We start from the raw sequence: 27420 nt of genomic DNA on the forward strand, positions 1-27420 counted from the left end.
ATTCAGAAAGCCATTCACTGAAATAGAATCTTAGGAATTAAGAGGTTAAAAAATCCATTTTTATTTTTATAACTTCTTGGCTTTTACAGTACTTATTTCAATGTTAAAAAGACGTATGTTAATACTTCTAAGTAGTCATTTATATATATATATGTACTTTTTTTTTCTTTAGAACTTTATTTTCAAATTGTTTTCTTAAATTTGAGCTTTTCTTGTGAAGGACAGTGTGCAATTTGATGGCCCTTCCTACTTTTGTAGTATAACAGCTTCTGAAAGAAGCATCCCATCAGCAAAAAAAAAATTCTAGAATATTTAACAGGCTCCAGTGAACAGAACATTTCTAATTTTTAGCAAAATCAAATGGAGATGAAGGAAAAATGTTGTTTCTGGTGTCTGGTCAGTGAGGCAATAGTTTTAATCAAGAACATTGTCTGCAGGAGAAAAATCAATTGATCATTATTGGAGAATTTTCTTTCAAGTCTCCCAAGGCCCCTCCTTGGAAGAGGAGATGGCAGCGCATGGATCCCACCATATATTCATGGTGTTGTGGTACAGGGCTTCATGCCTTGAGGGCTGATGGGAGTTCTATGCCAGAAGTTGGGCTGACTAGAGGCATTTAGAGATACTCTAGAGAGTGCAGTGAGCATGGCTTTACAGGAGCAATGATCAGCATAATTCTGTGATATAACTATCATAGAAATCATAGTAACAGTTTCCCCCCTTCCTTTTTTTTTTTTCTTTTTTTTTCTCCCCCTACTGAGTTCATGCCAGTGGAGAAAAAATATAGAGAAAATTAATGAGTGCATTATGCAGCATAATTCTTCTTTGCTCCTTCCATTTTATCAGTTACCTGGAACACTTCTGGAGTACCTGCTGAACAGTTTTCTCCTTGCAAAAAGAGCAAGAAATAAGTCAGTACAAGACTCCAAATTCATTATGAGTTGACATAAGATGTTATTGGCTGCATAGGTCAAAGGAAGTAGCTCTCATTCACTGTGATGCCTGTGAAGAATATTTGTAAAAGATTTAGCCTTCGATCTGAAAGGGGAGAAGAATTTCCAGAGTTTAAACAACAACAGCCAAAAACAACAACAACAACAACAACAAAAAAACACATAAAATGCTTCATCTTCTTTTAAGATGAACTCAAGCTTTTTGCTGCAAAAAGCTCATTCATAATGCTCTGTACACAGGTTATGCTCAATGTTCTGTACTAGCTACTTAGGATTCAGCCATGGTAGGAGATAGGTTTATATATATATATTTTTTTTTTTTTCCTGCGATATTAGAATTTTGTTATGGTTATGTGTCTCACTAATAAATAATAATAATAATAAACCACATTCAACATTTCATTTTAAAATCGAAAATGTGATAAAGGTAGTAATGGCTGTTGCAATGTCTTCTGTTAGGATACAGTCTTTGGGAGAAAAATAAAATCTATGTAATACCTGGTTCCAGCTTGGTTTAACCATGGTTTAACCTAGCATAAGAATTACAGACATGTTGCTTCCATAAAAGAGTGAATTCCATGCGTTAAAGGCTAATTACATACAGTAGGGCTTTCTTTGTTTTTGAATCACAGGCTGTATTGGGTTTATGTGGCAAGGTTTTGGTAGCAGGGGGGCTGCAGGGGAGGCCTTTGTGAGCAGAGCCCAGCAGCTGCCCCATGTCAGTGAGGAGCCAGTCCCAGCTGCTCCAAAAGGGACCTGCTGCTGGCCAGAGCTGAGCCAGGGAGCAGTGCTGGGAGGGCCTCTGAAGAGCAGAGTTAAGGAAGGGGAAGAAGTGCTGGGCAACAGCAGCTGGGAGAGAGGAGTGAGAAGCAGCCCTGCAGCCCCCCAGGTGAGTGCAGCAGGAGGGCAGGAGGTGCTCCAGGCAGGCAGCAGCAGTTCCCCTGCGGCCTGTGCAGGGAAAGGCCCGTGGTGGAGCAGGCTGTCCCCCTGCAGCCCATGGGTCCCACATGGAGCAGATCTCCACGCTGCAGCCCCCCCCGTGGAGGAGCCCCCGCTGGAGCAGGTGGCTGTGGCCTGGAGGAGGCTGCGGCCCCCGGAGAGCCCCCGCAGGAGCAGGCCCCGGGCCGGAGCTGCAGCCCGTGGAGAGGAGCCCACGCAGGAGCAGGGGGTCTGGGGAGAGCTGCCGCCCGTGGGGGACCCGTGCTGGAGCAGTTTGCTCCTGGGGGATGGATGGACCCCGTGGTACGGAGCCGTGTGGGAGCAGTTCCTGAAGAGCTGCTGCCTGTGGGCAGCCCCCCCCAGGCTCAGTTCGGGCAGGAACGGCATCCCGTGGGAGGGACCCCACAGGGAGCAGAGGCAGAGAGCGACTGAGAGGGAGTGGTGGAGACGAAGTGTTATAGACCGACCACAGCCCTCATTCCCCCATTCCCCTGCCGCTGCTTGTGGGGAGGTGGTAGAGAAGAGTGGATGGGGGGAAGGTGTTTTTAGTTTGCTTTTAGTTTCTCGCTGCTCTTGCTTAATAGTAATAGGTAATAAATTTCATTAATCTCCCTATGCTGAGTCCGTTTTGCCTGTGATGATAGTTGCTGATTGATCTCCCTGTCCTTATCCCAAACTTTGAGCCCTTTTCGTTATATCTTCTCCCCGTTTCCCTTTGAGGAAGGGGAGTGAGAGAGTGGTTGTGGTGGAGCTCAGCTGCCCACCTGAGTAAAACCACCACACAGGGTCATTTAGGTTAGAGGAAGCCTGAGATCGAGTTCAACCCTACAACTAAGGCTGCGTCAGCTGTAATGTGGTTTCCTGGGACCATGCCCAGTTCGGTGTTGAATGTCTCTTCAGGTGAAGACTCCAAAATTTCTCTGGGCGATCTGGTCCAGTATTTCATCATCCTCACAGTAAAAACATTTTCTCATGTTCAGAATGAATTTCCTGTTTCCTAATTTGCGACCATTGCCACTTTTTATGTTACCAGGAAGCGCAGAGAAGAGTCTTGCTTCCCTCTTCTTTGTCCCCTGCCATCAGTTATTTGCACACATTGGTAACTATCTGTTTTGTACCAGGAAGTGTTAGGATCCCAGTAAGAAAGTCACTCAGACTCTTCAAGGTATCCTTTAAAATACTATTGATTAGAGCTAGCACTGTAGGGAAAGAATAGCGTAGTCTTACATCCTGTTAGACTGGGGGAACTCCAGGTCTTGTAGCGTTTAATGAACTTCTAAGCCAGAGGCAACATGCTGGACAGGCCATCTTTGCAGAAGACTTTCTCCTATTTCAGTCACTGGAGCTATTACGGGATTTTTTTTATTATTATTATTTTTACTAGTGAACAACTCTGTTCGTCATTTCTACTGTCAAACAGAAAATATGTCCCCATGAGAACTTCTTGGTGCACTGTTAGATAAAGGCAGGGCTGTGCAGGTGGTATAATAGCCAGTACCAGGTGGGAACTGTTACAGTATGCTGGCTGAGTTGGCCAAATTTATCCTATGGCAAAGGGATGTATGCAGCACAACACAGGCCTGAAGGCCATTTGGTACAACCAGCAAAGGCAGGGAGCACCGAGATTAGCATCAGTGATGAGTCCTAATTCTGTGACATACAGTGGTCTTCTGTGCAGGATCACAACAGGTATTCCATGGTCCAGAAAACCTGATAATGTCATATATCAGGTATACTGTAAAGCCAGTGTGGTTGGATTGGTTTTCTATGAGCTTTAGTGAGAATTTATTTTTACAGTTGGCATACACCTGTTTAGATATATACCTTCTTATTAGTAATAAAGACTACTTAGGGTCATATCAGTAATAAGAGAAGTGATAATAGTGTTTGTGAGGTGGTAAGTAGATGAGATGCTAACAGAGAAATAAAATTTCTGGTCATCAACACTGAATAGATAACCATAACTAGCATTTGTTATGTTGTCTTTTCAGGTAGTTGGCTATTATATATCGAACTACCAAAGAAGAATTAAGACCTAACACTTAAGAGATACAAATATGTACCTTGTTAATAAGTAGAAAAATCATTTGTTTTTTATGTGCACTGAGGAAAAAAAAATAATTATTTGATTCTGCAGTAAGTTACCTCGTATTCTAAAATGAAGCTTCATATTTGATCTTGACAGAGGTAAAAACATAGCACTAGATACTGTTTCCAGAGCTGTCATGAGAAAGTGCATAGGGTTCTATCAGCGCACATACTTTGATGTGGTTGCTCTACAGTGTATTTCAATACTTTGTTGAATAGCAAGTTTTCTAAAACCTGGTTTGTAAACTCATAAATTTTTAACTGCCTGGTATGTTTTTGATTGATCAGTCTAAACAAAATGCTTCATTAGATCAATTTCTACTTGTTGAAATGCATCTTATAGATAGTATATATTTGTGACAACTGAAAATTTGTCTTTCCTTTTCTTGCCACAGGATAAGAAATGGGTTCTCAATCATGAAGATGTCACACTGGGAGAATTACTGGGCAAAGTAAGTAATCAAGTGAGCTAAATAACATTTTTAAAAGTATATATTAGCCATTAAACCTATATATTTCCTGTTTGCCTTATCCTTTAAATTACTGCAATACGCAATTTTTATACCTTTTTTTCTTTTTTACTTTACAAGACAGTATTTTGCGTTAAATAAGTTTAAATCAGGTGTACTGCTAAGTGTTGCAATGTGTCTGTTGAAAAGTTTAACATACATATTTTTCTTATTCGGAAGGCTTTAAGCTAACTAGATGTGTGTAAAGCATTACATTAGTTTAAATTGTTCAGTCTTATGAAAAAAAAGTTTACAAATATGAAAGGTGTATAAATAAGATATATCATATAAGATGATGATGTAGTCAATACTTGTTAAAACATATGTTCTTTGCTATTGTATGTTTTTTTGACTTTGAAGTAGCTTCACAATAGTATATGTATAAATTAATTCTTCCAGGGTGTATCACCCGTTCTGCTTAGGAGCTTCAAGTCTTTGAAATACTCTCATTCAAGTAAGCCCAGTATCTTACATACATTTTCAGCACTTTTGCACCTATCAAGACAGTTGCAAGTGACACTTTGAATACCATGTTCCAAAAGATTTCCCCAAAACTGAAAAATAAGCTTGAATGAGAAGCAGACAAATGTAAGCAACAGTTGTCTTATTAGTTTCTTACACACTAAAAGAACTGATAAACTTTTCAAGAAATGGGGAAATAAAATACTGTAAGAAAATCCTGCTTCCCAGGAAAAAAAAATATTTTTGATAGCTTAAGACGACAAGAATTATTAGCTGCCTGTAGACAGATCTGTGTTGCTTAAAATGCCATGCAGGTACCATGACAGATTCACATTCTTAAGCAGAAACATACCAATGGGGGGAAAAAAAAGATGTTTAATCTATTAAAATAACTTTGTTTGCAAAAAATAAATATGAATTAGTTTTGATGAGTAAAGACAGCCAAAACAATCTGAAAATTGATTTATAAACTGAATTTACATTTATAGCATGTTTTTGACAAAGCATTTTAACACTCAATAAAGACAACTCAGTCTTAAAAGTGATTATAATAAGTTATATTATTTAAAAAATAAATGCAGAATGAAAACTTTCTTGGGACACTATATAAATCTATAATGCATCCTTTTCTGAAAAGATAGAGTCAGACTAGGAAAGGTAAGAATGACAGGATCGTTAGCTTCTATATAAGAAAATACTAAATAAACTGCAGCCATTGACCCTGGAAGTAAGAAATCTGTGAAATTACAAAATCTTGAGTGTCCTGGAAAACATGACAAGGAAAATGATGAAAGCTTAATGCAGGCAAGGATGCATACTGGCAAAGTAGAAAGAAGATGTGCTTCACCTCAGCAGTGAATAGTCCTTTTATTTACACAGTATTAATTCTGTAACATATTAAAAATTATATATAAAATGATAAATATTTTAAATCAAGAATAAAGAATATTTTAATAATTAGTAGTATTTAAGGTAGATTCATTTTTGACTGTTAAGTTCTTCTAAACAGAATGCCAGATGAAAAGCATTTTCTAGACATCAGAGGTAGTGTTCTGTCCTCTGTAAGTGCTGGTTTAGAAGGGCCATAGATCCTATGCCATGCTTGCCAGGTGTTTCTTACTTATAGGGTAAATAAAATAATACTTGAAGCCAGTGTTTAGGCACCTGAATTTCTTCCCTTGTCAATAATGATGCATTAGCATTTATCATCTATGAGTTTCTGCATCTCCCCACTTTTTTTTCCTCTACTTTCTTTAGCAATACAGGATTCAAATGCATGGTATAAATACATCTTTGTCACTGAGGAAAGAAAGCAGATTCCAACAGATTTTTGTAGTTCGTTGAAGTCGTATGTAGCTCTGTGCACCGGGACACAGGAGAGGAAATTTATCAGACACGGATTTAAAATGTGGTTATATTTATTCTTTGGAAAATGCAAAGCTTAACTAAAAGTATGAGATCTTCGTGTGTTCCCCGCCCATCTTGGTTCTTTTCATTGACACCAGATTTCTCTGACACCACAATATCTTCCTTCCTTTAATTTTTGTCCTCATTAATTTTCATTTTGTTTTTGATTAAGTAAAAAATACATATGATGGATTTTTGTCTATGAAAGCTAAAATAAACATAACTCACACTGAGAACAAGTTGCTGAAGACCTAAAAAATCTGATTATAAAAGAAGCTGATTTCTAAAGTCATGTCCAAATAATGTCTTAGGTATAGCAGTCTTGAGCTTAGGTTTTAAAAAAATGTAGATAGTGTAATATTTTTAGAGGGGTGTGACAATTTTTTTCAGTGGTTTTAATTTGCAATCAAAATTAATATTCTGTGTTTTTATTTTTCTTACTTTTTTTTTTGTTTCTTGTACGCATGAGAATGTGTATGTTTTAAAGTGTTTTTTCGTAGTTTCACAGATCATCTTTTGGTCTTTTACAGACTGCAAGTTGGAAAATATTGAAAAATGCAATAGTTTGAAAATGAAAGAGGACAGGAGTAAGAATAAGAAAAAAAAATTACTGCTATCAGTGTCTATAGACTTCAGATGTCACTAGAAGTTTTTACAAGAAAATTGTAATTATACAATTAATGTATTTTTTTCTCTTTCTAGTGAGGTCAACTAGAACTCATATATCATATCCATATAATAGATGAACTCCGTCTACATGAACTAAATTGTGTTAAGGGCATATACTAGAAGAAAATTTCAAAACATATTTCAAAGTCCTGAACCAGTTACATTAGCTGTCTGCTTTATTTTTCTGGAGGTTTGTAAAGATTCTATTATTTAGAATTATTTTATTTTCTGATTTCAGGGTAATTTTGGTGAGGTATATAAGGGAACGTTAAAGGATAAAACTCCTGTTGCTGTAAAAACTTGTAAAGAAGATCTTCCTCAGGAACTGAAAATAAAATTTCTGTCAGAAGCCAGGTGGGTTCTCTAAATGTAGTTGAAATATATACTTATACTGTGGGACTTTTTTTTCATTTATAGTTATTTTTTACTATACAGGTTTACAAAATATGACCTTCACAAAAATTCAAAGAAACTGTAGACAAACTTTTTCCTTTTTTTTCTCCCTCAGTACTTTCCACAGCTGTTGACCTGGTAACTAAGCACAGGCATTTTATTAATGTGTGTATGCAGCAAGCATCTGCACTTGCTGAAACCACCTATGCAAGCTATGGCTATAATACAGATTTTTGGTATTGGAAGTGCCTTCATTTAGAACTTTTTCTGATACACATCACAAGGGTTTGGATATGAAGACTGGAAGATACTATTAATTTAAATGTGATTACACCAGTCATAATGGTATGTGCAGACTAACGATATGTGACTAATTCAGCTTGTCACATGTGACCATGTAACAGTATAGACCCCATTTAATAATGTCCTCTTTGTAAGAATTCACCCCAGTAGTGATATTTTACAGTTACAGCATATAACTGTGTACTTATTTTTCAAATGGCAATCCAAGTATTCTGAATGTAGACTGATTAGATGGCTACATGCACAGAGTTTGTAACACCTCAGGGTAGAGGGGTATATTGTGATAATTTCATAATTGTTTAAATTAATTTGCTCTGTTGTGGCTATGAAGCCACTCTTACCCCCAAACTAGGATGATCAATATATATCTATTACTATATCCGTTGCATATTTTTGAACCTCTCATAACTTGTCAACCTCTGAGATTTTACATTTATAGAGCAGCCTACCACTGCTAGTGTTATACTGGGGAAAAAAAAAATATTTTTTCACTAAATTTGTTTGTACCAGGTAGGTTAGTATTTCACTCTTGTTCCTAGGAAAAACAGGAAAGAGAGGGGGTGTTTTAAGTTATTAAATCATAGAATAATCATTTTAAAATTGTAAAGTCTCTCTAGAATTATTCCTAGCCCTTCCTTTCACGTATAAATCATAGCATGCTGTTTTAGGCTGCAAATGTTCTTATTAAAGTATCACATAAGAAGATGTAAATTTAATTCCCAAAATTAAAATTGTTGTCTTTATATTCTTTTAAAACTTATTGTATCAATTAACCTCTTGGAGTAAAATTGAAATGAGTGTGCATTTGAAAAGTGCAGCATAAAAGTGTAGAGAAATACTGTGCTCCTTTTTTGATGTACCTCTCTTCCTGGTCCACCAGTGAAATACTATTTAATTGCAAGGGTTCTTGAGAACCTACAAACCTGTCAGGCCATTTTTCAGTTATGTAGACAAATGTTCTGTAGACAAATGGTAAAACTACAGTAAGAATAATCTAGTTCAATCTTGATCTTTTAGTGAGTAAGAATGCCCTCAAAGAGAAGGATGATTGATCTGTGACATTGATTTTTTTTTAATGATAACGGTAATGTCATGTTCTATTAAAATAACATTAAGGGTATAAAATATTTTCCTATTTAATTGGTTTGTACAATAAAGTTTATTAATATAGTAAACTTACTGTATGTTTTGCAGAATACTCAAACAGTATGATCATCCTAATATTGTAAAACTTATAGGAGTTTGCACACAACGACAACCTATTTATATTGTTATGGAACTTGTTCCAGGTAATTTTATTTTTCCTTTTTTCACAGCCTATGTTCATATGTACTGCTTCTATAATGTAAAATACATTGTTTTCTTTGTCTTTATCTGCATTCTTATGACTGGCCTGAAAAGTCACTTGCCTTATAAATCTTTGGAGATTTGCTTCTAGCGTTTGCTAGCTTATGAATAGAATGAGCTCCATAAATCTGTTGTGAGTTTTTCTGTAGCCACTCAAGGCAACAGAATTTGCTACCAGATATCTCATGCATATCTTCATTTTTCTTTTGACAAGATATAACATAGTACTTCCTTTAACAATAAGGTTATACAGTGAATGTTATGATGCTTGCATTTGAAGAAACTTCATGACTGGGTAATGTTCAATTTAATAACTCAGATTTGGATAATATAAGAGATTTGTTAATATAAGAGATTTTTCTTCCCAGTATAAATTATTCAGTCCATGGATTGGTCTTGATTTATTTTTGGAATGTTGTGTTCAAGTTATTCAGCAGTGACTGAAGAGAATCTCAAACTGTTGGGATGAAAAGTTGGCATTTGGGCAAATTTTGATTGTCTCAGCTGGAAAATGTGGTGGCCTCTAGTACTGCTTAATATGCAACACTGTGTTTTATGTATCACTGAATTTGTCTTCAAAAGTATATTGTAGGGTGTTTTAAGAACCATTTCCTTCATGAAGACTTAGATTGTTTGTAACTCAAGCTCTGGATTTAGTACAAGAGCATGAATTCAGTCTATTACCTATTGGATTTTTATGCCTTTATTCAATTTATTATATTAGAGATTATATTAGATCATTGTATTTGTATTTGTATTAATATTATTCAAATGGAAAGTCATAGCAGTGTTCTGGGTTTTAAGATGTACTTTGGTAATCAGCTTCTCCAGACATCTCTGCTGGTAAATATAAAACCTGATCTTTTAACACCATCACCATTTTGTTTCAGGGTTTTCAGAGTCTAGGACAAGTTGTTGAAACATACTAATACCATTAGAGAAGGAATTAGAGTCTCTAATTCCCATGCCTACTTTGCAGTCCAAGTCTATGCAGAAATTCTTCTGTCTCCTGGCTTTGAAACTGCAAAAAAAAATCTTAATTTCCATCCTGTTTTGCTGGTCTGTAAGCCCTCTGGCTAGCTTCCACACTTGCCTGCCCTCAGAAATGCTGTACTGTCTTCAAGTCATCACACTTTCCCATATTCTTCTGAGAGCTAAAACTTGGCTACCATACCATCAGAGTGACCGAATCAGCTAGAAGAGATAAGGATGCCAACTGTGAAGAAGTTGGCAGAGGAAAGACAGAAAAAAAAATTAAATTACTTTAGAAAAGATATTCTGATGTTAGTTCTCTGTTTTCTAATGGCAAGTTTGGGATAACAAAAAATAAGAATTATTATCAGTGCTTTGACTTGGTATGTAAAGCTTTGAAGGACAGAACGCTGGTAGGCTTGTTAAATTGTGCCTAACGCTCACCTTTCTCGGTATCTGCTTTGTCTGCATTTTGTCTTAAACATGCTTTAAGGTGTTTAAGCTGTTTTTCTGGCATTCTTTTTAATAATTAAAAATGGCATGTTTTAGGTTAGAGTTGTATTCTGTAAATGTCTGGCTGAGAAGTCTGGTAATTCATAAATGTCAGACAATTTTTTTCCCTGAGGAAAAGCATTAGAAACAGCTCCATTAACCAGGAAATCTCCTCTGTGTTAATTTTCTTGTGTTCTGTTTAATGTTTCCCCTTTTTCTATATCCCAAATACATATGTGCTGTATACTTACTGTGTCTTTTGAGACTAGTGCGGTGTGGCTTGGTAGCTGCTCAGTAGCAGCTAATTCTGGCTTTCATTTCAGATTCAGATTTCAATTAAGTATCTTAATTCATTCAAGTATTAAAAAATTATTTTGAAACTTAAAAAGATGCTACTCTGTTAAAAATGTAAACTGAATTAAAAACTATGCATCAGTTCTCAGAAACAGTGGTCAGGCATTGGAATGGGTTGCCCAGGGAGGTGGTGGAGGCACTGTCCCTGTGGGTGTTTAAGGGAAGGTTGGACGTGGTGCTTAGGGACATGGTTTAGTGGGTGACATTGGTGGTAGGGGGATGGTTGGACCAGGTGATCGTGGAGGTCTTTTCCAACGTTAATGATTCTGTGTTTCTATGAAATTGACAGAGTCCAATAATCTGATAAAAGACAGTTTTTTTCTGAAGACTCAGAGAACATAACAAATATTTTAGACAGTTGTAAAACACGTATGTGTTAATAAAATATTCACCCTCACCATCACAAGATTCCTTTTTACTCTTTAAACAACCTATATTGAGCAACATGCATTTTAATATAGGTGAAAAATACTGGAATATTTTTAAAAGAGATGTGTTTTCCTGTATTCTGGATAAGCAGCTGGCACCAATCTAGAAGTAAAGAATTGTAATAGTTTCCCTGAAAACAAAAGAGGATATTCTGCAATTGGTTTCTTATTCCTTTAGACACACATACCACAGATGAAAATCTCAGTAGGTTGTGGTGGTTACCTACTGACAGAAACCCCTGATCAGTATTCTGAAGAGCATTATTTGGGAGGTATGTGCTTCTAGCTTGTGTAGGAAAGTACTTATTTGTTATATAACTTAAATTTATTATTGCTCTCTGTTAGCTATTCTTCTAATTGATAAAAACTTGGACTATTGAAATAGAGTCACTGCAACCTTGAGATTTTTTCTTATAAACATTTTATATATTTGTACAGAGATCTATAGAAAAATCTTAATTTACAGGCCTAAATTATGCTAGGTAGCTGCTGTGAAAAAGGAATTTAGCAAAGCAGATGGTTTTAAAATGTTGATTTGTGACTGCATAATGGATAAAGTTGTAATAACATTTAAAACAATTGCAAATAATTAATTTATACTTTTCTACCTAAATGACATTGAAATATTAACTGAAAAAAACAAAGAGCTGTCCAGATCAGTTCAAAAGCACAATGCTGAAGTTGCTATGTGGCTTTTAGACTATCACGTAATAAAAACTAACCTAAATTTTACAGTAATGTATTTTTTTCTGTGATTTTTTTTTTTTTAGTGGACAACTGGGAAAACCCTATTAGGACATGATGTTTGCATTACAACATCATGTTAATGGAAATCTTGTTTTAGAGATTTCTCCTTGTTTGGTGTTTTTGACTCTTTCTCTATGACTTATGAATTATCAGATTGCACATATTAAGACTTATAAAGAAAATTTGAGTAGAGCAATACTCATGCATTGGTATGTTGTGTTCCTAATGGAAGCTAGATTTTCATTTTTCTTTTGTTATGTGCATACCTTTGCTCATGATTGTTGATTTCATATTGCTAGCTTCTGCTCTTCACATTCCATTAGGGCTCTCACTTTAGGACGTGCTTGGTCAATGCATGTGTGCATGCCCATCAAGTCCTCTGCGCTTATGCATTAAGGCAGGTGTGCTGCCTTCTAGACACAAAGACTCAGTTAATCCCAGGTCCCTTGGCATGTGATGTCTTCACCCAGAGAAGCACATGGTATGGGATCCAGAATCAGTGTATTTTTTTTATAGACTTCTCGGCATAGTAAGCCACACAAATCTAATTTGTTGACAGTTTGCTGATCGTCTGCATAGCACATGCACAGTGAATGGGATGCATGCAGCAGAGGACTGTTTTTTAACAGCAGGCAGATAAGGGGCCTGTAAGCTTGATTTATGACATCAAACTTCATATGGAAACAATACAGTGAGCAAAGTCTGGCCCTACTGATTCTGACTCCATTGAGGTTACCCCCAGAAAAACACAAACACAGTATTTTGAAAGCAATTTTCTTCTTCTAAGTCTCCAATGTCCAAGGGCAGGTTTCAAATGCCATATTAGAATATAGCTAATGAGAACTCCATGTCTAAAAGTCATGTATTATTTTACAATACAGTGAAATAAATCTTATTGTAATTGCAATATCAGGCAATGAATTTTAAATTCTGCGTTGAAGGAATGGAAATGAAGTAGATTGGCTCCAGGAGAAGCTGAGCGCAACTCTCAAGTTGCTGCATACCACCGAAGTTTTCATACCTTTCAAAAATTGTGGTTAGAGTGACTATTGGACTATTAGAACTTAGTATTATGAGAAACTGGTAATCATACAGATTACAAAAAGGTATTTTCTTTGCAATGTTCTTTCTTTTTTCTTTCTTCTTCTTACAACTGTGTAATGAAATGTCAGATAAGTAAGCTTAATAAGGTTTGATGCCAAGTTGGATTTTTTCTGATATTTTCTGAGCTAAAAATACAAATACTAAAGTATTAAATAATTTAATACAGTAATTTTCTAGTAATCTTCAGTGGTTTATTTTAAGTGCTCTGTTTAGCCTAAGAAAAAAAGGTGAAGTAAAATGAGAGTTGCTAATGAATTACAGAAGAAATCCCATATGTTGCGATTTGCCAAACACTTGATATTAATATTGAGCCTCAAGTTTGCACTTTCATATGTATTTGACGACTTCATCTGAATGAAAAGTAATGCTGTAAAGGTGGGATGCTGGTCTTATAATTGTTCAGGGAGAGTTGCTGCATATTTGAGACTCTGCAAATACACTCTCTACACTTCTTGCCTTCATTGCAAGAATTTCCTAATGTAGATAAGGCTTCGTCAGAAATGGTTTCCAATATGAGGAGCAGCAGAATTTTATGTAAAAACATGATTTATAGTATTATATAAAAAGCACATAAATTCTCTGAGATGCCACATCAATCTATAAAATTGAACATTTTAATCTTATTTCACAGGTTAATTTATTCTTTTTTCTTTTCTCTATGTCTGTTTTCACAGTGGTTTTGGTTTTGTTGTTTTTTTGTTGTGTTCTTTATCCTGCATTGTTGACCTGAAAACTACAGAAAGAGTAGTAATAATGAGGAGCTGCTTTGATATTCAGAAGAGGAAAAGAACAATTTGCCAGAGTCAGTGAAAGGCCACATAGGGCATAAGGAGTTTTCATAACAGCTCATTTTTAGCAAATTTACATGATGATCAGAGAGACTGCTTGGAATACTGCTGGTATTATCTGTAAATTGGCTAGAGTCCAGACATACAACCTGAGACAAAGAAATCCAGGATTTTGCTGGGGTGTAAAAATGATTACCATGAAAATGATAAAGGAAATGATGAATGAAAATAATGAAGGGATTGAAAAATACGCTTCCTGTTCTTTGCTTCTTTCCAAGTGAACCCAGCATCTTTTCATTGGAAAAAACGTGAAAAGAAGAAACTAGAGTACCTTTCCCTTTTACCCTTCTTTAGTATTATTATCCTGGTCCCAACTTTACTCTTGCTCATCATGAATCTTATGGTATTTTTGCTTTGATAATAAAGGATTTCAATTCACCAGAACACTCAGGATCACTTAACTCTGTTTTTTTTTGCTCTTAATATATCAAGCAATCAAAATCGAATTGCAAAACTCCCTTTAAACTGCAAATGCTTTTTCTCTTCCTATGTTTAGGGGAAAACCAAATCAAAATCAAATGTAATTTGTAAGATGCAAAAAACAATACCAGGTCACAGAATTCTTTCTTCTCCTACTTTATGTTCATTTCAGTTGGCTTGTATTTTAGTTTGCCCTAAGAAAATAATTTATTTTAGAGGTAAGAACTTTGCGTGTTTGTGAATGTTTGTTTGTGCATGTTTGTTATACAGTGAGGGATTTGGAGATAGTTGTATAATCTTGTGGTACAGTTAACACTTCATGCAAATATTTCAACAGTTTATCTTACAGAACCTTCAAAGGTTCAGCAAAGAGAGTCTGCGCAGGCTGTTAAGATAAGCACCATCATCACACCTGCACCCTCTCTCTCTGGAAGGATATACTCAATTGACAGCAGATGGCAAACATTTTTGTAAGTTCCAGCTGTTGATTCAAGGTGATAGAAGGAAATTTGTTGTCACATTTTTCCTTTTAGCTGTTGTTCTGTTTAATCACCAGCTTATAGCTTGCATTCTGTTTCAAGCTTCTATATAGTTAAACATTTTTATAATTGACAGAGTTAAAATTACATTCCCAGATATATTTTAAAGCTCTTTTTTTTTTTTTTTCCTCCCCCCAAAGTCAGGCATTCAAAAAAAGACAATTTAAGAAGCTGGCTTGTCTGTTGAGTGTTAATTTAGCTTCCCCTTGCATACATATTACGATACAGACTTTAATAACTAGATTTCCTCTCTGCAGCAGATCCTAACCTCACAGAGTTCTGAACAATTTTGCAGGAGTTGTTTCTATTCGCCAAGTCTGTCCTACAGCAGTAGGCCTTGTTTAATCTATTGTATCAGTGATCTGCTTTTAGTGTGATGTGGGATTACTCTGCTTCCCCTCCTCCAGAGGGCATTTCTGGATGTTTTTCACTCTAGTTCTAAGTGCATTGCAAACATTTCTCTGGGACAGTAGCTTGCTTTCCTGATGCATCCAAAGAATTACTTCTGATAGCAGATACATGGTTCAGAAAAACAGTAACCCCACAACTTAATTGCATACAGAGTTCGTGTTCCTTGTTTTATTTAGGCTCATGCTTACTTATATTGGAGTAGATCCACTGAACACTTGCAGCTGGAAAAAAGTTGAGATATAAAAACATTCAGTAATCTGATAGTATGAGAAGGTTGTCTGAATTAGTCATTAACTTCAGGTTTCAGTTGTGTTTGTTCAGCTTGTATCTAGACATACATAACTAGCTCTCAAGGTGAAGTTCAGCAAGGTCATAACATCCATCTTTGCAACTGGATAAGGTAACCTGTTCAGATTTGGACTGAATCATTTGGGATGCAAATTACACATGCCATTGATGCAGAAACAATTCTGAGGTGACAGGTTTTATTAGCTCAGGTGCAGCACTGCATGATTTCAGCGATGCTGGCTCCCAGGTACGTTCAGAAAGAGCAGAGCCATTTCTGTAATGCCTGTAACAGGATCTGATAAGCCATTACTAACTCAAGCTTTGGGGTTACCTCTGTACCCTGTTCATGCTGTCCTGTCTGCAGTTGGCTGTGGTCCATCTTGGTTTACTCTTCTGAAATTAAGGTGACTCCATTGCTATTTTCTCTGTGTTACAGCACTTTTACTTCCACGGGGCATGTTAGGTCAGAAGCATTTGCAAATAAAGCCCGGTGTTCTGCCTGGCCTAGCAGGTCCTCTTTTTGGCCTTTGTTGGAAATGAGGGCTATATGGCATAAGGTGGAGAAATGCCTACAAATCAGTACAACTGGTGCTGAAGTGAAGCTGATACAAGCTACTAAACTAACCCGACTTTTGAGGAATTTCTCATACTTTCTGTATGTAGTGGTATTTTAGGGTATAGCACCAAATCACAGCCAGCTCCAGGCATTCCTGTTAGCTGCACTGAAGCTAACAGGCCAGTTTGGAACCAAAGTGTCAGTGCTGAAACTGAGGTATATATAATTTATTTGTTGACGTGGTGAATAATATTCAGATGACCTGAGCTCTTCTGCTAGTTGGACTGTCTAAATAAACTATCATTTGAATGAATGAGGCCTGACTGTATCTAAGAGTAACCGAAGTACGTGTACACTATAGCTTTCCTGAGGATAAAGGTTAGCCCAGCTCTCTCTGATGTGCAGCTGATTACGTTCAAAGGCCTGGAATACTGATTGGGGCTGAAAATACTGCTAACTTTCACGTTATGTGACTCAGTTGCTGTGTTTTCTGCTTTGTATATTTTTTGTCCATTTTGTGTTTCTGGAAGCAGTGAGATCTGTATAGAGATCATTCTATTTTTTTCCAATTGCTTCTGTTTAGGGACCCCTTAAATGTTTACTATCTGGCTCATGGTTGTATTGTGCACCCTTAGTAGCAGCCTCTTGCCAGCAAACTTCAGTTCTGTGTCCTGTCTTGCAGTCACATCCTGAATCTTTTCTGTGCAGTGTGTCAAGAATCAATACAACAGAAAAAATAGTTGGTCAAATTCTAGAGAAATTCGAATTGCAGATAAGCTGCAGATTTTTAACAGTGATAGTGACTGGCTTTTTTTTTTCCATTCAAGTCCTGTTTTTTTCTCTGGAAAATACACTTTAGTCAAATAAGCTAGTTGGCTGAATACCTAGTTGTTGCTAAACTCATCTTTTGTCTACCCTGCAGATATTCTTCGTGCAAATATGACCTCTATCTCTTTTTCTTTTTTCTCCGTCTCTCTAACTTTATCCTTTCCTCTTGCAATCCATTATGTTTCTGGCTTGTTTTTATTTGTCTCTACTCCTCTGCAACCTGCCTTGCTTCTGCCTCTGTCACTTTCACTTTTGTTGGGCACGTCACCCTGCGAACCAGAACATACACACACACATGACTTCCTTTTCTCTGTGTATGTCCAGCTTCGTCCAGCTCTCTTGCAACACACAGACACACATAGAGACCCCATTTCTTCTTCCTCCTTTCTCCTTTTATTAGCCTTGTACATTCATATGTGGCTCTGCCTTCCTCCTACTTCCTGCGTGGTTTCCAGCTGTATAGATACTAAGAGTACAGGGAGAACAGTCAAACATCTTTGCTGGGCAATTAAGTGGTGGTCATTAAAAATTCCTTTCAGCTCAGAGCTCATCTGTCTGATTAAATAAGACCAAAGTCCCACTATACAATCATCTTTTATTGCAACATTTGAGACTAGAGTTTGATTTTTATCTTTTCAAGTATTTTAGGCTTTGATGATTCTCTATTTTGTTTCAAGGCTGTACAAAAATAAATGAAAATTTCATCCATTTAACAAGTAGACAAGAGAAATAGACAATCTGTTTGAAATCTCAAGTCAACTAAACATAAAAATTCAGCGTTTTGATAGCTGCAAGAAATTCTCTCTGCATCTTGTCTTTTCAGTTTTGTTAGTATATCTTCACACTATTACTTTTTGTTTTACCTAGAACGACTTTTAAGAATGTTTATTATTTTAATGTATCTTCATTTAGAAAAAAAAATGTTCCTTGTTTTTCTTTAAAAAATTGTTCTTCATGTACGTTCTGTTTCTTGTAGTTTCTCACTGCTTTCTAATTTAGAATCCTCTTCAAGGATATTGCTTATTGTTTTGTAAGCATAGTCCAGTTACTGAATAGAAGACTTCCTGGGGGAAGATGATTTTCCTTTTGCTTAGTTTCTGAAGCATGTTGCATGTACCTCCACTCGTAGTCCTGTATCGTTGTTGCCACAACACCAAACCGTAGTGTCCAGGTAGTCTGAGTAGGATTATTTCATGCAGCACAGGGGACAGGGAGTGCTGGCTATTGATACCTTGCTGTGATTTCTGGCTTCCTCTTTGGAAGGTGGTGACAGGCTGATTTAGGGAATAAGGAGACCTTTTGGAATATGTAGTTACTGTGGCACGGTCATTGGCTTCACACTCCAGTTGTTTGATCTACCTGAAATCAAAGGCAAGGTTGTTGGTCATTGTTAATATTTTCCTCATTTTGAGAATATTACAGCAATAGTCCATCATCTTGTTAAATGGAAATAATGTGCTGTAACATTTTTTGTCATCTTCAGTTTATCTGAGTGCAGATTTTGTACTAATGAATTGTCTGCATTGTGGTCTCATCACAGATCTTCTGCTAACAAGTTATCTGCACTGAGGTTCTGGTGCAAGCAACATCTCCATGTTTACCTCTGTATTGCTTCCTATGGTGTCCTTGGCTGTCAATGCATGCCATTCTTTTAACTCTTGATCTCTTCTTGCATTTTTGCTTTCACGTTATGTGCATTTCCATTCATACTTCGTTACTACCAATGTTAACATTACTATTGTAAAACTGGTGCATGATTGCAGCAACTTTTATTTGGTTTGCTTAACAGGAAAAATGAAGTTTTAACTGGATTTTGCAATGCTGCTCTTCAGGTAGTTAAAAAAACTCAGGTTTATTTACAATTTCTGTTACTTAGTTACATTAAAAAAATAAAAAGGAGGTGTGGGTGAAAATACTTCATTACACATAAATGATCAATTAGTTGAAAATTGAAGTTACACTGTTTTAAGGAAAGCGAGTACTTCATGTCTAAACACATTTTTAATAGTTTGTCAAATTGCTGCTTAATTCCTTCAAAAACTGTTTTAGAATTGCTACAGATACGTTTAATATTCAAAATTCATAGTTTTAAATAGCAGTGTTTAAGTGTGTTTTTTGATAATGCACATGAACAATAAAGAAAGTGTACATGCATTCTTTAGATAGAAGGCTGATGATACGAATCCTCAAATTTATAAATACAGGTGCACATAAAACATTTCAATAGTATTATTATAGCTTATAAAACAGTTATGTATATTGAGTCATGGGGCTCCTCTGTGTTAGGTGACTGTTCAGTGATATGGCCAGAAGCACGCTGTGTCTTTATGTTTACATATACAGTTTATGTATTTTAAACTGTAGTTTATATATTTTAAACTGTAATACAGTTTATGTATTTTACCGTGTGTTTGTCTGCAAAATATAAGTGGACTGTTTAAACAAACTGCCACTAAATAAGACTATTTAACAAAGGGAACTCCCGCTCTGTTAAACCTTACATGTAAATAATAACATACATAATTTAATAATATTCTTAATAGTTTCTTCTATGTTACTATATGTAAGAATACTGCTTTAATTATTGTTTGTAGCATTATTAGATCTATGTAATACTGTACATAGATATAATATATACATTACTTATATCTAGATATTGATATAAATGAGTAAAGTGGCAGATTTCCCAACATAATTTCAAAACTTTATTTTAATGATGTTCAGTATCAATATGGGTTATGAGAAGAATGCCAAGAGTGCCTAGAAACAAGTAAGTAGGTACCCTTTGGGGCACCAACTAAGGAAAACACTAAATTATGTACTCAGAATAAATCATAAATGCCATTGAAGTCAGAGATTGCCACAGCTAAAGATTTTGTAAATAGATTTAACGTATTTCATTGCTGTTTCTTGGGTTTTGGTTTCTTCTCATTGATCACAAATAAGTTTTTTCTCTTTCAGAATTGCAACTTACTTTTGCATGCCCTGTTAATTGAACTGTTATATTGCCAGAATATACTATATAAACTACAACATAAAGTTTATGCTATAAGGTATGGCCAACTGCAGGAGATGTTGATATGTGGCATTTTCATTCTCTTAAAATTTCTGCATATAATGAGAAATATTTCACATTCACACATGAAAGGCTGTTTCTGACGAATCCAATTATAGCAGGCTGCCCTAGTAGAATCATAATGCTTCCTGCTTATGCACTACATATTGTCATTTACTTAATAAAATAATTCTGTTGTATTAGGCAGACACTCCAGTCCTGTTATTTATTCCCCTATAAACCCCAAACTGATAGTTGATTTCTGCTTGGTGGTAATGCTGTAATGGTCTAATTATATCAGTAGCACTTGCAGTAGTTGGAGCAGACCTCATTTCATGGTAGTGTTGTGTGCCATTAACTGGAATAACAGGTAACTGTGTAGAATACAATGGAAATTATGCATGTAGGAGAAAGCATTGCTTACTATTATGTAGCCATCTAGTTTTGTTTCAGTTGTTTGATAGTCTAATTGGTCTGTTAATTTAATTTTTGTCAACAGTTATTATATTGGAGATTATGTTCTGACAGTATGTGCTGCAAATAGTAAATTAGGGTATTTTATATTAAAATTTGTTTTAAGAAGTGCATAAAGATATTACATAGCTACACCGAAGGGTTTGTAGTGAAATCCTCTTTGCTCAGCTTTGAAGGTATTCGTGGGGATGCTTGCCCGTGAAGATGAGTAGCTGGAACATTGGTAACAGTAGACTGTACAATTCAGAATTTACTAGTTAGTTAAAGGACAGACAGTGGTGTAACAATGATGAGGATTATCAGATTTAACCTAAAACAACATAATATATCTTGTACAGGATGAGATGCATATCACTTTCTATTGTGTCTGCAGCTAAGAGCACTTTCAAATCAGTATTGAACAGAATATTTAAAAGACAATTTCATCACCTCTGTTCAAGGCAGATAGCAGAAAACAGAACTAGTAACAAAAACATACCCTTCCTGACGTTTTTCACTATTGTGACTGTAGACAGATTGGGATAATTTTATTAAAAGATGGTTTTGATGGTAGGCATAAAATGCACTGTATACAGCTTGAGGTATATACTATGCTGATTTTGTTCAAAACTCTACAGATTCATACAGTACATGCCAAACATTGAAGATCAGCAAATCTTAATCACTTGCTGATGGCATAAATATACATTCATAGCATGGGAAGTTACGGGCTCGTACTCTGCCCTTTAACACATTCTGATACAAGAAATTGAGCACCTTTCAGTCCTCTTCGAACATGAAAATTCGGATCTTAGTCTGATTGCCTGAGTGTATTAGAAATGAATTTATAACCTGTGTTATTGCTAAACTTTGGAATGTAGATGGTTAACTTTTTAACCTCATTGTCACTTGTTATTTGATGAAGTTCTTACTGTTGATTGTGGAGAGTGATAACTCCTTTCTACAAGGGATTTATATGAATTTTGAGGAGAAGTGATCTTTAAAATAATTATTTCACGTATTTAATCTTTCATCTCCCATGTTTTGATTATGTTTTTGCCACTGTTGTTTTTTTTGTTGTTTGTTTGTTTGTTTTTTCCCATGCTTTGGCCATTTGATCTGAACCCCAGTTAAGCTGAGTTTACATTCTTCTTGGACAAAGAGAGTTTTGGTTTAAGTAGTCTCTGTGTCCTGTGTGTCAAATCAAGAAAGATAAATTATTTCTTAATGATATTCTAATGTAAAGAAAAAATTTGGTATACTAATGTCTGGGCTTTACAGTGATGTTGAAGGAAGAGCTTCTATGTGGCAGAGCTGCTGTTTTATCCTTGGTATTTCATGGAAACTTGGGGTTGTTTATTAAAGGGAATTCTGTGTCAAAGGTAGGATCTCACATTAAGGATGTGAGATAGAGCATCCTGAGGCTTGTCAGCTGGATCCACTTCAGGAGGATGAGTTACAAGGATTGTCTTTGCTTCCCTTCTCTTTATCGGTCCCCCAGCACGGGGGAAGAGGCTTGCAAGGCAGTTAACTGCTTTAATGGCCTGGAGCCTGGTCCTTACAGGTCCCTGAGGGGGTCTGTGTCTCATGCGAACAACATTCAAACATCCTTCAGCATGTGGAGGATGTGCACTTATGTGATGGGAATGCAAAAAAGATTGGGAATAAATACATCATGTCCTGCCATTTCGTGGGATGTTCTTGCATGTCTGGATGCACAGCAGGCTACGCAAGCCAATCTTTGGCACTTGATTTGTTGCACATGCTGTCACATGATAAATATTTTTGCTGAGATGCGTTGGCAAACAAGCATTCTGAGCCCTCACAGCAGGAATCAGTAAGAAGAAGAAAAAGAGGTAGTAAAAATCACTATAAGTTAAGTAATTACTTGTCTTAAAAAAACACTAGTGACTAGAATCAGTAGTTGTTGTCTTTTCAATGCAGATTTTTAGTCAGTCATCTTTCATACTGAATGCTCTGTTAATTATTATGCAGCTAATTTGTACAGAAATTTTCAATTACAGTGTGATAAGTTTGATTGGAGAGTTTTATTCCAAAAGATGTTACGTCTTTTTTAAAATGACTTTAACTGGATGATTTGTTGTTATTCAAGTTCTGTTGAGAGTGATGTATCCGGAAGAATGCTTACTTTCCTTGCGGCTTCTACTTTTGCCCATGATTCTTTCCATACCTCTATATCTTCATTCTCTTTACCTGTGAATTTCCAAGTGCCAAGGAAGGTCCAGAAAAAAAAAAAAAGAAACATGTAAGAATGAAAATTCTCAAAATCATTGTCATGTATCAGAGCATATATAATCTTGCATCTTGGTGGATTCTATTTCTATTTGTAAGCCTATTAGAACTAAGGGATAACTAATGGTTTTGGTTTTCACCAGTATTTAACAATATTAATATTTATTGTCAAGGAAGGGAGTTTAGAAATAACAGTTTTGCTTGGAAAAAGAATTCTACTCTCGCTGCAAAGATTTTAACCTCACTCCTTTGATTATTTACAATTAATATTCAGACTCACATTGATGTTGTTCTAGCATTTCTTATAAATAGACCTTCCCTATTTAGGACTTGTTTCTTCATTTTTAATATGGCTGTGTGCAATGGCATCTTTTCTTTTAGTATATCGAACAGAGCTTATCTGTCTTCTCAGTTCTTCCTGCAGCAAGATGCTGGAAATTCTCAGTTTTCAAAATAGGAATATTGTTTGATTGAGGGTAATTGTTTTTAGGGCGGCCTTGTGTACTTTTTCTGTAAGGATCCTTGATGTACTGTTCTCATTGAAGTAATGCCACAAGTTGTCAAGACTGGAAAAATTTCACATTCATAAAGGCATATAATCATGCTTGTTAATTAAAAATGATTCCTATGTACAGAGCAGTGACTGCTCAGTATATAAACAAAATAATTTTCATCAGCTCTGAAGGTAATATTGCTTGGTTGTATGTGTTTGGTTTTCAGGGAGCAGAAGGAAATTGCTTAAAAATGATTTTAGCTGTCTTCTATAACCAGAATATTTCTGTGTGCACATGTAAGAAATGACAGATGCTTCAATGGAGTTTTTATCTTTGCTATCTCTGGCAATATCTACTTTTTGCTAGCTAGCAGACTATGTCAGTAACCTCTAAGATTAAAGAAAGGGTGATTGTTGCTCACTTCAGTTTGCAGTAGTATTCTGTTCTTTTAAGATTTCATTAGAATTTAAAATTCAGTATTCTAAGATGGATCCTTTCAGACTGTGGAGGTGTAATATATGCAATGATCTCTTATAAAACAGAGGTCATTCGAAATTGGCTAAATCCAATTGACTCTGAAGAGTCAAGGGCATCCAGTCAGCTATTCACTTTCCATCTGTGGATTATCCAGCCTCTGAGGAGGGGATGTCGTGGGCTCCATGTGTGCCAGCAGCACTGGTAGTGCTATCAGGATGCAATATTTGCTTACTCACATGAGACATGCTGGTTGGCCCAACATGAGCAGTGTAAAAAAGATTGCTCACCTTTGCTATCATCCTTGTGCATTAACAAAGCGTTCTGGCAGTCTGTTTTTAAATACTTAGATGACCCATGGTTTGGGATTATGCGAATTGTATGAACCTTTTATTACTCTTGAAAATTTGTAATAGACTGTATATGCTTTAAACGGACTGAGTTTAGCTGTTACACGTGTTCCTTTTTTAAAATTACCCGAAATTTTTCACTGAAGAAAGAATGTATCAGGTAGCATTATTCACATGTTTAATTGGAATTGGGGTAGTAAGAAAATTGAAGGCCAGTAACTAGAGGTGTACCCCAGGGGTCAGTGCTGTTTAACACCTTCATTAATGAGCTGGATGATGGGGCAGAGCGCACCCTCAGCACACTTGCAGGTGACACAAAACTGGGAGGAGTGGTGGACGCCCTCTGAACACCAGGAGTGCTGCTTTGCTGTGCGGGTGACTGAGCACTGGCACAGGCTGCCCACAGAGGCTGTGGGGTCTTCCTCTTTGGGGATCTCCAAAAGCCGCCTGGACATGGTGCTAGGCACCCTGCTCTGGGTGGCCCTGCCTGAGCAGGGGGCTTGGACCAGGTGACATCCAGAGGTCCCTGCCAGCCTCAACCGTTCTGTGTTTGTGTGAAAACAGTGTTTTCAGCTTTCCTGTAGTGTTACTGTGTTCACAAGCAAAATGGAAGCAGTGTTTTCTATCTATAGTCTATCCGGTGTTTGTTTTCTGGGAGTTTTCATTAAGACAACCTATCAAGCCATCATCTTCAGATCCTTCGTACTAAAAGAAAGCTGATCCCAGGGCAAATGAGTAAGTGAAGGGTATTGCACTTGATAGTTAAGGTACTAAGTCATTTTATTGTTGCTGCAAGTTAATATTTGAAAGTCCTTAGAATCATAGAATCTCTAGAATCATTTAGGTTGGAAAAGACCTCTAAGATCATCTAGTACAACCTTTTGGAGTTAGGCTTTTTAACAGTAGACTCTTCTCTTTAACAATCTCTTATTTCTTACAGTATGAAATATAAATGGCTTCCAAAGAAAATTCCACATGAAACTTTTTAATATAAGTCTTTTTACATTCATTGCTAAGAAAGGCAGTTTATGAAATCGTGTCACAGTGCATTACTTGCAGGAGAGAATTGCTGTAGTCAGTTCAGTCCAATGTGAAAAGAAATGAAGACTAGAGCAACAGCCAGCTACGTATTAGCAAATAAATACTGTGACATGTAAAGCTCCACTATGATTTTTAGGCTTTGTCTGGAACAATGAAGTATATTTTAGAATAAATCTCTAATAGAAATATGTCAATCTGAGCATGACTTTGCAGTGTTTATATAATGCCTCCACTACTTACCTTTCTCTTAAATCAGGTTTTCAGTAACTTTTTCTTGCAAATACAAATTCCCTTTCAGGAATCCTTCCTGCTGAGAACTTCCCCTCCCCAGACAAGACAGCAGCAAATTAGATCCTCAAAAATGGTAGACTGTGAAGTCACAGTAATATTAGTTTGCCTCTAATTGCCAGCAACAAATAGGCAGTTAACATTGCCCAAGAAATAAAACACTTTGTTACCCTTCAGTGGCTTCAGAGTAGTTTGAGAAACATCACTGCAGATGATCAATTAAAAATTGATTAGGACATTAGGAAAAATGTCTTTACCATGAGGGTAGTCAAACACTGGAACAGGCTTCCTAGGGGGGTGGTCGATGACCCATGCCTGTCAGTATTCAAGAGGCATTTGGACAATGCCCTCATGAATATGCTTTTTGGTTAGCCGTGAAGTGGTCAGGCAGCTGGACTTCATCATCTTTGTAGATGCTTTACAATTGAACTAGTCTCTCCTCTGCTCTTCATTAATTTCTTGTACCTAACAGGAATCAATCATTTTATTAACAGTTTTAGTAAAGTCCAACAGCAATCATTCTGTGATGTGAGAACTATATTTATCACAAATGATCAATTGTTTTTGTCAACAAATTTTAATAGATGTCTATAGTTAACGTTACACTAGTAAAGATCTTGAGTATAACAAAAACACAGCTTTTGTTTGTTGTGCTGTGTGCAGTTTTCACTCCTAAGTGCCTTGTATTTAGGGGAAATAAGGAAAACTGCATCCTGGCAGGTGAATTCGTCCCTTTTCTTAGGCTAGCCTCAAACTGACGGATTGAGGAAAAGAGCTGATAGCTGCATTTTGTTTGGTCTCATTATAGTAATAAGAGATGAATTTGAGTATTCTATCTGTCAAGTCTCACTGTCCATCTGTCTCTTTTTCTAGGAGGTGATTTCCTGTCCTTTTTAAGAAAAAAGAAGGATGAACTGAAAACAAAACAGTTAGTGAAATTTTCATTAGATGCTGCTTCTGGTATGGCGTATCTCGAATCTAAAAATTGTATACACAGGTAAGGAAAGTACTTTTTCCTCACTGTTGTAATTTTGATAATTTGGAATGCTGGCAGATTAAGCGTATGTAGTGCTTAATAGCAGAAATGATCCCTACAATTAGAAAAAAAGGCTACCGATTTTCTGAATGGAGGTTATTGCTTATCTAATTCAAAGGTGTTCTGTTCATTTGGGTAAAACTAAGTGCTACATTGTTTGGTTTGTATGGTTTAGAGCTCTGAATATAGATTGATAATGTTTTTCACAACATGAGGAGCACAATTCATATGGTAACATTGAATCATGGCAAAAAGAAATCTGTGGAGCTTATATCCTCTCTGAAATGTACAGATATTTGCCAGACAACACAAAAGTTAAGGTATATTTACAGTGAATTTCAGAAAAATCCACTGGTATATCAGATATTAAAGGGATTAAAACTGGAGTTCCACATATCAAATTATTATCAATTACCCAGAATGCTTTCCCCAAAATATGGAAGATGCTATTCTGATACTTTATTTCTGTTGGTAGCTTTCCTCTTCATATATATATACATATATATATATATATATTTTTACCAATTTGGCTCTGGCCTGGAACTGCTTATTCTCAGTGCGTATCAAACAGAATATGTAAGCGTACATAATCTTCACCTATTTTTCTCTCAAAATATCACAGTGTATCCCTGCTACAGTGCTATGCCTGAAATACAAGACGTAAAAATGATGGTAGACCACTTTGTATGGTATAGAGAACAAATTTTAATTTGTAATGTTGATAATTTCCACTTTGCTTTGTGTAACATTTGTAGATAAACTCTGTGCCACTTAACATACATCATATTTGGCACAATTCTCATGAATGCTATTACTGGAGATGCAAATGGTGTTTCTCTTTGGTGTTTTCATTTATCTTAAAAAACATTCCACCAACCACAGCAAGCTCAAAACCTGTTCGCAAAATTTTGCAGTGGTA

General features: G+C 36.2%; 1 protein-coding gene across 10 annotated transcripts in view; it reads left to right on the plus strand.

The window, feature by feature from the left end:
- FER (FER tyrosine kinase) overlaps positions 1-27420 on the plus strand; it is a 198267-nt gene that overhangs the window by 114299 nt on the left and 56548 nt on the right. For 9 of the 10 annotated variants that reach the window (XM_066989034.1, XM_066989032.1, XM_066989033.1 and 6 more), the window contains 4 exons: positions 4376-4432; positions 7266-7381; positions 8918-9012; positions 26339-26462. In XM_066989034.1, the coding sequence (XP_066845135.1) occupies positions 4376-4432; positions 7266-7381; positions 8918-9012; positions 26339-26462 (392 nt within the window). Of the gene's footprint in view, positions 1-4375; positions 4433-7265; positions 7382-8917; positions 9013-26338; positions 26463-27420 lie in introns of those variants that run through there. The other variant, XR_010827976.1, reaches the window with a different exon arrangement.

Source organism: Anser cygnoides, chromosome Z, assembly GCF_040182565.1.
Source record: "Anser cygnoides isolate HZ-2024a breed goose chromosome Z, Taihu_goose_T2T_genome, whole genome shotgun sequence".
Lineage (NCBI taxonomy): Eukaryota > Metazoa > Chordata > Aves > Anseriformes > Anatidae > Anser > Anser cygnoides.